Source organism: Gorilla gorilla, chromosome 3 (assembly GCF_029281585.2).
Source record: "Gorilla gorilla gorilla isolate KB3781 chromosome 3, NHGRI_mGorGor1-v2.1_pri, whole genome shotgun sequence".
NCBI classification, from domain to species: domain Eukaryota; kingdom Metazoa; phylum Chordata; class Mammalia; order Primates; family Hominidae; genus Gorilla; species Gorilla gorilla.
The window spans coordinates 196,795,198-196,809,412 of NC_073227.2; the positions used below are offsets into that span (position 1 = coordinate 196,795,198).

A 14,215-nucleotide genomic window follows, 5' to 3' on the forward strand; every position below is an offset into this window, starting at 1 on the left:
TTTGGTGTTGGAAAAGTCAGTGGTTGATATGGACAGCACAGACTCACATAAGCTGCTGTTTTATTACACTAGAAAAATATGGTGAGTGACACTGTGGCTGTTATCTTTTGTGCTGATCAAAACTTTCCGGTATACTCCATGTAATTTTGAGACCTGTTTCATAAAATGTTCATGTTCAGAAATTAAAGCCATCAGGGTTTTGGCTGTTTGGAACAGTTCAGCCAATTTATGAAGACTCCAACCTGCTGGCTCTTTCTGTCCATTGCTGTTTTCTTTTTATCTCTATACAGTTTTGTTGCTCCCTTTACTTATTGATTCATCAGCCTTCCTCCGTAAACCCCTCCTAATTCAGCAAGGCCTTCATTAGGGCTGTCCATGAAGAGATGGTCACCCACTTGTCTGGCCACCCGAATGTGTATTCACCAATTCACTCCTAATTAGAAACCCAAAAATCATTTACGTATTTTCTCATAAGATTTGGCAAAATGTTCTAGAAACAGTTGCATGGCTACAAGTCATAAATGCGTACCTGTTAAATCTTCATCATAATATCTTTATTCACTTTGCTCAACCCCTCTGTAGTAACTGGGGTCCTTGTTGCCATGATTTTGTGACAATGGCTCTTGATTTTGGTGACAGATGATGCTAGGTTTATTATGGCCATAGTAAAGACCAAATTCAAAACACTCTTCCCTTTTTTTCCTCTTTTTTTTCTATACTAGAATATCATTGTTTTGGCTGCACACAAGATGAAGTAAGTGGCTTTCATTTAGACGCCATGTTTTACCAAAAAATATGTTTCTTAAAATACTAGACTCCCCTCAGCATAATGAGATACTCACCTTTGGGGAGGGTGTCAGAAATTGCTGGAGCAACAGATTAATGATCCCCATTTCAGTTCCACATCAGGCATGGGCTCATTGAACACAGTGGCTGGTGGGTGAAGTCACCCATACTGTTAAATTATCCTCTCTCTCGGACTGAACACATATACTTAAATTAGGATAAAAGTTAGGACTATTCTCAATTGTCTTTTAAAGCTTGAGAGGGGAGTGGGCTCTCACTATGAAGAAAAATGTATTTCTTACGGATGATCTTTTTAAGTGCTTAAACAAACATCAAGTATATATATTTTCAAACATATGAAATTGCAATTAATTAATGAAACCACTGAATTTTACATCCTATTTGAATTTGCAAGTAATATGAGTAAACACTGATGTGAATTTTAAGTCTTGGTGACATGTAACAGGAAAGACAAGGTCTAAATTTTAAGAAAAGACTGAAAATCCACTTACTTCTTGCAAATGGAAGAAAACTCTGTGCTATCTGAATTATTGTTTAAGAAAATCCTATGCAGTTTAAGGAAAACAGGATAGGAACTAACACAAAATGCTGCTTTTCTTTAGACAGATCATTAAGCCTCTCCACCTAAACTCTTGAAAAATCTGTAACGATTTTGTCTGCTTGTCAAATTGCTCCTCCAGTAATTTCACAGTTACAACCCACGCACATATCGACAGAGCATTTCGATTCAAATGTAACTTTCTAACAACAAACTTATATAGAAAAGGTGTCATAGGCGTAATTCAGAGGAACAGAAGATCAAGAGTGAAGAAAATTAAATCTTCTTTTCTCAATTAAGAAAAAAACCTAAATCATAAATATTGTATTCATATACATTTACAAACTGATAGACCACTAAACTTTTTTTCTGATTTAAAACTGCTTTCCACCACTGTTGCTGGTGCACATATTAATGATGAAAAACCCACTGTGACAGAAATCTTCCCCTCACGGCATAGCCACCTCCACCCCCATAAAAGAAAGCTTTTCAGTGTTACCTGAGAAAAAAACATCACAACTAATTACATCATTTTTCTTGGTTCCTGCATCTACCACGGCTTGCTCAGACACATTCAACCTGTTACCACAATCCATGATTTAACTCAAGGTTTTATTTAGTGTAATGAATATCATTCCTCTGTTTAAAATGTTGTTTATCTTTCCTTAAGCAAATTGATCGGCCAATAAGTATCATTATTAGGTATTACAAAAAAGATGTTGTCATAAGATATTTTATTCTAAGTTAAAATAGTCCACTGAGATGCCTTGTAAGAACAGAAATTACCATTAAAATGTCCCATTTACAATCACTGATGAAAACTTGGGCTATTTGTGCATATAATAAAGGGAGCTGAGGTTTTTTAATTTAAAAATAGATCACATGCTATTAATGTAGATTTTTGTGTTTCTATTACAGATTATCATTAATAAGGGTACTAAGGACTGAAATTGGGAAATCAACTTATCTATTATCTCTTGCTTATATAAAACCTTCATATATTTAATATCGATGGTCCTTTATTACGTGTGTGTGTGTATGCACCATATATGCCTCAAAGTATGTGTGTGTACATTAAGAGAAGAAACCCAGCATAGCTAAATGGCTAAAAATATGGTAACTATACAGTGCTTCCACCCTATATTTTATCACATAAAATAGTTTTTTACAATAAATGCCTTTATATACATTTGAAATTAACTTTGATAGCTGAATCTTTTTCAACACTACTCTTGAATATTACCTTTATGTAGTATTACCTGTGTTACTGTTTCAGTACTAAGAAAATGAGACCATTTTCTCTGACATTACATAAGCCCGACAGCAGACGAGAGAAACGCTGCCTATCTGGGGTGAAAGCTAGCTCCCTCTGAAGCTACCATCTGACACATTAAAACAATTCTCGAGTTGATTGAATCATTCCAAATTACCAATATTTGACCATTTCAACCTTCAAAAATGGCAATTTCACTTTAACTCATACAGCCAAATAAAGCTAGACAAGCTTTAAAAACACATAAAAAAATTTCCTTTAACATTATTACTCAGAAGTTGATTATAGTCAACTATATAGAAATGAAAATCTTAACGCTTCCATACACCCTGAAAATTTATGAACTTTTGCTCCATCTGCTTAAACCTATATTGCATCCTCGTTTTTAGTTTTTATTTTTTGAAGATTGTTTTTAAAAGGTGCACCAATCAAAAGATAATTAATGGTCTTGGTCTTTGTTCTATCAGATGTCCATGCAAAGATATGGATAATGGTTCCATCACCAAATTTTTAACTAACTCCAAATATTGTATTTGTGGCTCACACTAGAGATCCCTTGACCCAGCTCGGCAAGTGTGAAATCACGAAATAAGTGAAGGTTAACAAAGACTGGTCTAAGGAATCGTTCACTACAATACCGCAATGCTCTTCTCACTAATACTCGACTCTGCATTTCGGTACTTATATCTGAAAGATTTGCAAATAATGACAACATTCGTGCCAGACATTACCGCAAGTGAGGAACAGACTAAAGGAGAGGAAGGAACAAAATGCCTTCCAAGAGAGAAACGTTCATTAGCCTTACTGGCAAGTGTCTAAAGCAAACAAGGAAACTGCAAAATAATTACTTAGTTACAAATAAACGCTTTTAGCACCGTACCTTTTTGTGTCTGTCCCTCTTCCATATTCTCTTCCATGGCTACCTTTCTTCAGTAGAATCTGGTACACGGAATTAATCAAAAGCTCAATTAGATGTTGGAAAAACTGGTGGGTTTTTTTTTTTTTTTTTTTTTTTTTTTTCCCTGGGAAGCTCCAACAGCAGTGGCTTGGGCAAGTCCTCAGAGCTTAGCTCAGGCTCCCTCGTTCCTCTTGTTTGCTTGGAGACGGGCTGTCAAGTGTAATTTCATTCAAATTACTCTTCCGTGAAGATTATCAATTTTTCTTCTCAAAGCTGCCCATTGTGTACCACTGTAAGCAGGTATTCAAACAAATAGCCTGAGAATTTTGGGGGGAAATTTGGTCTGAATCCCAGGAGCAGAGACACTATGATTCACAAGTCTTGCTTTGCATTTAAAATGGGGAAAAGAAATTGAGGTTTGTATTGAAATCTGGGCTTTAAATTGGAAACAGGCTGAGCTGTGAACAGATGGAGGGGTGTCCTCCTAACATGAAGCCGACCACCAACCCATAATTCCCCCCTTCGCTTCCAGAGTGGGAAAGCCCAGATTCCCGTCGGTTCTTTATGCTGCAGCAGTGGCTTCTCACCCAGTCAGATACGTTGCAAAAAACTGTGTTTTCCTTTTCTCTCCTCACTAAGTATTTAGTTAATTTGATTTAAGGTGCCAAGAAAGGATGCAGTTATACCATCTCAGGGTTTATCTGCAAAAGTTTATTACTAAGACAGGACTTGTAATCCCACACCTTTGAGATTTAAAAAGAAATAGAAGCATGGCTGTCAAAGGAGTGAGTATAAAGCTCTAAGCCTGAGAGATACATGTTTTAAGTAATTATTTTACTTAGTGCCATATGACTCTTAAGTAAAAAGGAGAAAACCACTGGAACGAAAAACCCTATTGATGTCTTTGTTATTTATTGTTATGATTATAGCCCACGAAAGCTGCTGATTTCCAATGAGAATCTCTTGAAAGGGAATTTCTTTAAAGGTCAGTGTTAGGGAATGAGAAGAGTGATGTAAGGGAGGAACAAATTTTAGATAAGAAACAAGAGGATAGCAATTTATAATGGGAATCTGCCAGCTGATTTGGAATGCAAATCACAATGCTGCAGTCTGGCGATAATTAGCATTTGTACTTCAGCCTACTGAGTGACAGGGCACAGTCCAAGAGTCTCAATACTTCACAAAAGGTATAGCAAGAAAATAAACAGTATCTCTTTCAAGGAGCATAAACCTTTCCTAGAGTAGAAAGAAAGGATCCTTGCCTCTGTCTTCATCTCCAAATCAGCCAGCACACACACACACAGGGACAGAAACACACACAGAGGGACAGAAAGACACACACAAGCACACACACAGAGAGGCACGCACACACACAAGGACACACACACAGACATAACTGTAACTCTCTGCTTTTAATGAAAAATAGCTCACATCCTCATTATCCATAGCATACGTTTCTTGCATTATAGCTTGTATTTCACATGCATTCTTTAAAGCAGGCCAGTAGCATGTTGCACATCACCCTCTAAGTATTACAAAAGCAGCTATTTAGAGGAAACACAATTACTGCATTCCACTTTATTTCTCATAAATGAATGTTTAGTCCTCTTACTTGTATAATCATTTGTTATTATTTTCTCTTTTCAAATGAATTTTGCCCAAAAATAACTGGAGTTCAAATAACTCAAAACCTATCTCTTTGGAATATATATCAATGTGTATTCAAGGGTTTTTGAGAGAGCTGCTTGCTCAGTGCACAGATTGAGAGAGAGAAACCATAAGGGAAATCAAAAAGCCAAATTGTAGCAGCCTCTCTGCTTCAACTCATCCCTAGGCTGACATAACCTGGCATATAATCAACACAGAACGGAGCAACGCTCCTCATTTAGATTCTTCATTCGTTTTATACTATGGAAATCATTAGTGAAAGCAATTGTTTATTGTAGTGCCAGTAGATACAATAATGCCACCTTAAATTTTTAGAACACTTTACAATCTATAAAACATGATTACATACATTAACCCATTGTAAGTCAAATAGGAAAAGCGTAATTTTCCCCACTTTATGATGAAAAAAAAAAAAACACGGATGCTCAGGAACACCTAGAGACTGGGCTAATAAGTGACCAAGTAAGTCTTAGAACCCATGTCTGTTGATTTCTTGCCTAATGTTCTGATCTTAGAAGCTAATTTTCCTTCCTACTCTGTTCCTTTATGAGTATCTTCAGCATCTTCAGAAATCAGCCTCAGTTCATAGCTTTCTTTTTCACCACACATATAAAGCAAAAGAGAGGGAAATGAGAGGGAAAGGAAATTTTAAAAATATTCATGATTTCTTTTTCTTCTGGAAATTTTGCAGCAGAACACGCTCATATAACCATTCACTTTTTGTCTAAAACAGGCTTTTTCATGTGACAATTGTTACCCACATAAGTCAACATCAACTTGTACCAATTTTTAAAATATACAAAAAAGTCCTCAGAGCCAGTCCAAATGGACTCGTCAAATGAACTAAGCGAGATGCATACACATACATAGCCTCCTCACAGCAATCACCTGTCCGTAGGCTTTCAGTATTTATTGGGGTAAAATATACAAGAAAAATTTGCCATTTTGATCATTTTTAAATCTGTAGTTCAGTGGCATTAGGTACATTCACATCATTCTGTAACCATGGCCACCAGCTATCTCCAGGACTTTTTCATCTCCACAAACTAAAACTCTGTGCCCATTAAAAACGCACCCCTCCTTTCCCCTTCCTCCTGTTTGATGGCAGTTGAGTTGTTGATGATTTTCTCTTTTTTTTTGAGATGGAGTCTCGTTCTTTTGCCCAGGCCAGAGTGCAGTGGCATGATCTCAGCTCACTGCAACTTCTGCCTCCAGGGTTTGAGCAATTCTCCTGCCTCAGCCTCCCGAGTAGCTGGGATTTCAGGCATGCACCACCACACCCAGTTAGTTTTTGTATTTTTAGTGGAGACCGGGTTGGTTTCACCATGTTGGCCAGGCTGCTGTCGAATTCCTGACCTCAGGTGACCCACCCACCTCGGCCTCCCAGAGTGCTGGGATTACAGGCGTGAGCCACCAAGCCCAGCCAAGTTGTTGTTGCTAATGGTGGTTTTAAGATTATTTTTTAGAATTTGGATCTCATTGGAAGTAAAAATATATTGAACCTCCAGTATCTTAAACTAGTTAGAAAAGAAAATTGTTTTGCATTGTAGTAGATTTGCTTTATTAATTATAAAATATACTATATGAAGCTTAATAACTAGCAATGATGTGTCCTCATGGGGACTGAAATGCCTCACCTAATACTCTTTCCATTGTATCGTATTGTATTTGCCCCACTCTTAGTCATTTATTTAAAATATATGGGCTGTAGGCAGTGGCTCATGCCTGTAATCCAAACACATTTTGAGGCCAGGAGTTTGAGACCAGCCTAGGCAACATAGACAGACCTCATCACTACAAATCTTTTCTACTCTTTTTCTTTTCTTTTCTTTTTTTTTTTTTGAGATGGAGTTTCACTCTTGTTGACCAGGCTGGAGTGCAATGGCACGATCTCAGCTCACTACAACCTCCGCCTCCCGGATTCAAGCGATTCTCCTGCCTCAGTCTCCCAAGTATCGAGGATTACAGGCATGTGCCACCATGCCCAGTTAATTTTGTATTTTTAGCAGAGACGGGGTTTCTCCATGTTGGTCAGGCTGGTCTCGAACTCCCAACCTCAGGTGATCCGCCCGCCTCGGCCTCCCAAAGTGCTGGGATTACAGGCGTGAGCCACTACACCTGGCCATTATGGACATTTTAAAAAACAAATTATCCAGCCATGGTGGTGCACACCTATAGTCCCAGCTACTGGGGAGGCTGAGGCAGGGGAATCACGGGAGCCCGGGAGGTTGAGGCTGCAGTGAGCTATGATCACATCACCACACTGCAGCCTGGGCCACAGGGTAGGACCCTGCCTCTAAAAAATAAAATAAAACAAATATAAGTTAACTAGGTGGTTAAAAATATGATTATATTTTTATCAAGTCAGATTTCCCTTTCAAATACTGTCTAAGAAATGTTTATAATATATATTACTTTTTTCCTATGTGAGCTCACTCAATCCAAAACCATTATAATTCTCTTTCATTTTTCTTAATCTTAATTTGGAGCTTCCTTTAACACTTCATCCTGTCTTTATGGATAAACACATTATTATATACAATGAGTAAATATCGACATATTCCTCTATTATGTAATACAGTCATCTTTGTGATACAATGTTCATAATATAGACAAGTAAGGAGAGTTAACAGATTAAAGAAGTTGTGGTTCCAAATACCGCATTAACTATAAAAAGTGAGGGGGAAAAATGTTCGTAGTCCCTGGCTCAGAGAACAGAGGGGAGATGTGGAAAAGAAGATCATGAAAACCTAGCCCAGTGCATAGGACTAACAGGCAGGAACACGGTTTAGAAACTGCCTTTTATTCTACGTCAAATGTTTCAGACACAGAATTAACATTATCTCTAGAATGAAATGTCTTAGTTGGGATCTTCTTATATTTTGACAGAGAAAAAGGACCCCTTTGTCTGCTGCTTTAAGCTCCAGGTCAGAAACTGACTTTCATAACATTTTCTTTTCTTTTCTTTTCTTTTTGAGACGGAGTCTCGCTCCAAGCCCAGGCTGGAGTGCAGTGGCGCGGTCTGGGCTCACCGGAAGCTCCGCCTCCCAGGTTCACGCCATTCTCCTGCCTCAGCCTCCCGAGTAGCTGGGACTACAGCCCGCCACCACGCCCGGCTAATTTTTTTTGTATTTGTAGTAGAGATGGGGTTTCACCGTGTTAGCCAGGATGGTCTCGATCTCCTGACTTCGTGATCCGCCCGCCTCGGCCTCCCAAAGTGCTGGGATTACATAAGCGTGAGCCACCGCCCCCCGGCCAACATTTTCTTAAAGAAAGTCAAAACCACCACAAACACTGCAATGTTTTCAGTCCATTATAAAATGACCATAACATTCTTCAGAGTTATATAATCATAGAAAGCAGTCAATTCACAGAATGATCATGGTGTTCACAGTAGTATCATTACCCCATTTCCTTTTATTCTGAATTATAAAAGTGCTTATTAAGCATTCTTACAGGAAATTGATGTAGGCAAAAGGGATACTAAAGAGACAAATTCCTGCCCTAATTAGGCCTATAGCCTAGTAGCGTAGGACAGACCAAATATCACAGTGCTGAATGACAAGTGCTACCAAATAAAAATAAAGATGCATTGGATGGCACATGAGCCTACCTCAAGGATATCTAACCTATATTTAGTTTTGATAATTGGAAAAGTTTTCCTGGTTTCCTAAAAGGTACAGTTTGATCTGACCTGATCAAAGCAGGTGACCTTTCACCCAAAGGAGAAGAAATCAGGTGGGAAAAAAGGGGGAGGCAGATTGTTGGGGAGAAAGAAAAGATATTCTGAACAGTTGAAAGAGAATACATGAAGGCCTATGGAAGGGGAGACATACTCTGCTGAGAACACGTAATAGACTAACATCTGGCTGCATGGGCGGAAACTCTCTTTTACTATTTATTAGACATTGTACCCCCAAGGTATTCAGTAGTCCCGTGCTGGAATATTCAATTCTGAGTCTTGCTCCTTAGTTTTTTTAGAGTACTGAAGAAGAAGACGCTCCTAAGACCTAGCTTGTACTCTATAAGTTTGGAGCCTAAAGGTAGACAATGGCGAACCCGTTAATATTTACCCCCAAGAAATTACCTTTCGGGTATCTTAGGCTCTTTCTTACCAAGACCTTTCCTCTCCAACCTATTAATATTGTATTTTCACGTAATTACCAGGGCTCTTGTCATGAGTATGTCACAAGCCTGTTTACAACTGGTGAATGCTTTTACAGTGTTCTTAGGATAGAACTGGCTGGAAAGATTGGACATGACCTGGCAGGAGCTCACCTCTTCGGCATAACGTCCCCCTGCTGTTCATTCATTCCTCTCCTTCTAATTTCTTAAAATTGTCCATTTGTGAACGCTGTTTCTTATTCCTAAAGCACTTTTCCTTCTACCCTCAGATAGCTAGATCTACTCAGATCTCAGCTGGAAAGTGTTATCCTCAGGCAAAACATTTCCGAGAGCATAGGCCTCTTTTAGTATTCATATCACATGCCATTACAGAGCTATTCCTCAAAGTCTGCAATATACATATAGATATAGCCTGCAATATATATATATAGAGAGAGAGTCAGTTCTATATATATGTATCTTCCCCCCTGGCATGCAGCCTATAAGCTCCATGAGATAATGGCCTCTATCTTTCCCCCTCACACAAGACAAGCACATGGTAAGCTTTCAATAGATACTTGTTGAATGCATGCATGCACGCATGAATGAATGAATAAACGAATAATGATGTACAAATAAATGAATGAACAAACTCAGTGGCTTACACATACCTTATCTTATGTTTATCTGCTTCCACAAAATATTTTAGAGGGTGAACATAATTTACAATAACTTGGGGAGATACATATCATGTTCATATGTAACAAATGTCATTCCCCAGCAGTTGAAGGCAAAATGATAATGAGATATTTCAAAGAGCAACCAGCAAAACAAAAAGGGAGCTGGGAAATATTAATTTTGTTTCATCTTTCCTCTAGGAAGGGAAAGCTGTATTGTCATAAATGCTGATTACAGTAAGGGGAGACAGAAAAAATCAAGGGTGACACTCTTTGGGCCAAACTTACCCTTTTATAGAAAGATCAGTTCTAAGTACTTATGCATTCCTATAACCATAAAGGTGATCCAAATTTTAAAACTTCTAAATAGTTTTGTTTTCTCCAAAATGCCAGAAAGCAAGAGTAATCCAAATCTCTTTTTGGTAATTATGTTTCCCATAAAACATGGCAGAAAGCATGAGGGGTTAAAAACATGCAATGATCCCAGCACTTTGGGAGGCCGAGGCGGGTGAATCACGAGGTCAGGAGATCGAGACCATCCTGGCTAACACAGTGAAACCCCGTCTCTACTAAAAATACTAAAAAATTAGCCGGGCGTGGTGGCGGGCGCCTGTAGTCCCAGCTACTCGGGAGGCTGAGGCAGGAGAATGGCGTGAACCCAGGAGGCGGAGCTTGCAGTGAGCCGAGATCGCGCCACTGCACTCCAGCCTGGGCGACAGAGCGAGACTCCGTCTCAAAAAAAAAAAAAAAAAAAACAAAAAACTATGCAATGGGTAAGCAGCAGTGGCCTCTGTTTACTCAAAATCCAAACACTACTACTAATTGAGAAAGAGATCACAAAAATTGGCCCAAGCTGATTCTCTGTGGTCACAAAACTTCTACTTTAAATTGAGCTCACCAAAGAATAAACTTTATAGCTCACTCTGCCACTCAAGTTGCATTTACTCAATGACTATTAGGTATCTGAAGCTGAGCCAGGTGAACAGGACAGATGTAGTTTCCTGCTCTAACAGAGCTAATAGCAAAGATGGAAGAGAGAGACAAACAATTGGAACAAAGTATGATAGGTGCAATTATATTAATATTAATGACAATTATACTCAGCACTTCACATGTGTGAGGCATTGTTCTAAGTTTCTAAAAAGTGTATATCCCATTTAACCTTCACCACAACAGCCCTGTCAGGTAATTACTATTGTCCCCATTTTGATAGAGGAGGAAATCGAAACAAAAAGATTAAATTCTTTGTAGCAAGTAACAGGGTGGGGAAGATGGGATTTAAACACAGGCATTCTGACCCCAAAGCCCATTCTTTGAACCACCTGGATATCCGCCTACACTTATGTAAGTAGTAGACCCAAAGGCATTTAATGTAGGAAAAGGCCCTGATTGTAAAGTCTTCTTACAACATGAATATTTGTATTCATCCAAAAACAAAAACATTTAACTGCTTCCCATATGCCCCACATGTTGCCAGATGCTGTGAGAGACACACAAAAAAGTTGAAGAAATGATTCTCATACTCAAAGAACTTACGATTGAAGTTAAAAATATTAATACTCAGTTTAAACAGCAATAAATCAACAAAAGTGTGATTTCAGAGTAAAACTACTATAGGGAGTTGAAGTAGAGAACGTTCTTTAAGATTTCTAATATGCTTGATAGCTTTCGTCAACAAATGCAATTATCATCTAAGTGGTTTAGCAGAAATATGGAGACTTTTAGTCAGTGGACGTATCTCTGATCTTCAAACTCTATTCAATGCCACAATTTAGCCATTAGGACTTTATGTACAGTTATTATTCCTTCTTATTTTCTTTTTTTAAATTAGCTCTTCAGACCAAAATAATAGACACTTGTACTACCACCCAACATAGAAAATAAAGTATAAAGCCGATTATACGTGTTCTCTAACTGCATTCCTTTCCTTATATCTTCTTCAGCCCTACCTCCTGTTAATAATCACTCAGGACTGGAGAGTTTTTATTCCTGTATGTTGTCCTTATTATTTAATACGTGTGTGCGTGCATGTGTGTGTGTGTGTGTGTATACAGCTATATATACACACCATAGTTAGTATTGTTTTGTAGGTTTTCTTTTTTCTTTTTTGTTTTTTTTTTTTTTTTTGAGATGGAGTCTTGCTCTGTTGCCCAGGCTGGAGTGCAGTGGTGCAATCTCTGCTCACTGCAACCTCCCTTTCCTGGGTTCAAGTGATTCTCCTGCCTCAGCCTCCCAAGTAGCTGGGATTACAGGCATGCGCCACTACGCCCAGCTAATTTTTATATTTTCAGTAGTGACAGGGTTTCACCATGTTGGCCGTCTGGTCTCAAACTTCTGACCTCAAGTGATCCACCTACCTCAGCCTCCCAAAGTGCTGGGATTACAGGCATGAGCCACCACACCCGGCCTGTTTTGTAGGTTTTGATTAGATATCAAGAATATCTTCTTATATGTCTCTTTTCACAACTTCTTCCTCAATCTTTTAATGATATATGCGGACCTGTTGATAAACATTTAATATTGTTTCTAATTTCTAAACAACTGTAAAAAATTACAATGAATATTTTTATATATGTTTAGTGCATACATTTAAAATTTTCCCTAGAAGTCTGAGGTGTGTGTATGTGTGGAATACATATGTGTGGAACATACATAATGCTTTTTCAAAAAGCTGTCCACTTTAGGAGAATCGTTTATTAAAATTTTTGGTACATCCAAAAATGGGAATACTGTATAGCAGTTAATGATTACATACGTTGTCTGTATTAACAATGAAAAGCTGTTCATAATAAAGTGATAGAAGTATATAACAACAGTATAAATAGTATCCTTTTGTATTTTAAAATGTTCATAAACATAAGCATTGAAACAAACCTATACAGATCTATTGGAAAATGTTAAGAGTACTTATTTCTAGAAAGTGGTATTTGAGATAATTTATTTAATTCTTTTCATGCTTTTTTTTTGTTTTTTTAAAAAAATTGTACTTTAAGTTCTGGGATACATGTGCAGAACTGCAGGTTTGTTACATAGGTATACATGTGCCATGGTGATATGCTGCACCTATCAACTCGTCATCTAGGCTTTAAGCCCTGCATGCATTAGGTATTTGTCCTAGTGTTCTCCCTCCCCTTGCCCCCAGCCTCTGGCAGGCCCTCTGTGTGATGTTCCCCTCCCTGTGTCCATGTGTTCTCATCTCTTTACATGCTTTTTGATACTTTTTATATAGGTACAATATTATTTTAATTATCAGAAAACTTAATAATTTTACAAAACTGACAATAATAAGTTGGTTACCACTAACTGCAGATAAAATGTTATAGACATTGGGCTGGCAATTTTTATAATTTTTTTTCTAACATTCATAACATCTCTGCAAGATAGCTTTCTTTCATGTGAGAAAATTGAGGCTTTCAAAGGTTAAGCAACTTTCTCAAGGCTACGCAGCTGGTGAATGAGGAACTGAGATTTGAATTTTGGTTTCCCTAATACTAAACTTATATCACTCAAAAGATAAGTCATTCAGTACTTGATTAACACAGTTGTTAGCCAACACATGTTAGCTTTTCTTCAGTTTTGAGTAAAGGCTTAGTGCTATATTAACAACAATGAACATAGGTTATAACTTATCTGAAAAGTGGTTGATTTTTTTTGCTCCATTCACTTGAACCAATATTTAACAATTAAGATACGTCAGTTAAGCCTAACCTTACATATCATATTGGATATTGCAAATGACAGTCTTGCAAAAATAAATAGATAAGTGCAAGAGAGAAAGAAAAAGACAGACAAGGAGGAGGGGTGTAAATACAACTTTATGCAAAACGAGTGGCTTGTCATAAGTCCTGAATTTTGAAACAGTGATTTTAAATTGTTGCTTTGAATCTCACTGCAGATGCAGATGGTAGGAGATATCCTCTGAAAAAGCTGATTACACTATATGGTGCATAGAGAACTGATGAGGAAAAACAAGACTCAAGTTTTCTCAGCTTTATCATAAGCGTTTTGGTATTTTTGCTTATACGTTAGATTGCAAGTCCTCTGTGGATGAAAAAAAAATACATTAAAGTGTACTCTTACATTTCCAGAGATCACTTTAGGTAACCTAAAAATTCTTATCTCAAAAAAGAAAACTCAGACTGACAACTTTTCTCATTCTTTAAAGTGCCTTGCCCAACACATCTGAACTAATGACTAAAAAGGCCGGGAGCCTGGGCTTCTCCCAATGGGCAATCAAGGTGAAAGGCCCT

At 37.8% G+C, this 14,215-nt stretch overlaps 1 protein-coding gene and 1 long non-coding RNA gene across 5 annotated transcripts in view; one reads left to right on the forward strand and one right to left on the reverse strand.

Annotated features, from left to right (window-relative positions):
• Nucleotides 1-14,215, reverse strand: part of GPM6A (glycoprotein M6A) — a 369,539-nt gene that overhangs the window by 176,130 nt on the left and 179,194 nt on the right. Inside the window, exon 1 of one of the 4 annotated variants that reach the window (XM_004040655.5) lies at nt 3,499-4,339. The exons of the other annotated variants lie outside the window; for them this stretch is intronic. Coding sequence (XP_004040703.2) covers nt 3,499-3,535 — 37 coding nt within the window. The 5' untranslated portion in view covers nt 3,536-4,339. Of the gene's footprint in view, nt 1-3,498; nt 4,340-14,215 lie in introns of those variants that run through there. 4 annotated transcript variants of the gene reach the window in all.
• LOC109026607 (uncharacterized) overlaps nt 1-14,215 on the forward strand; it is a 40,342-nt gene that overhangs the window by 18,255 nt on the left and 7,872 nt on the right. The gene's annotated exons all lie outside the window — the stretch shown is intronic.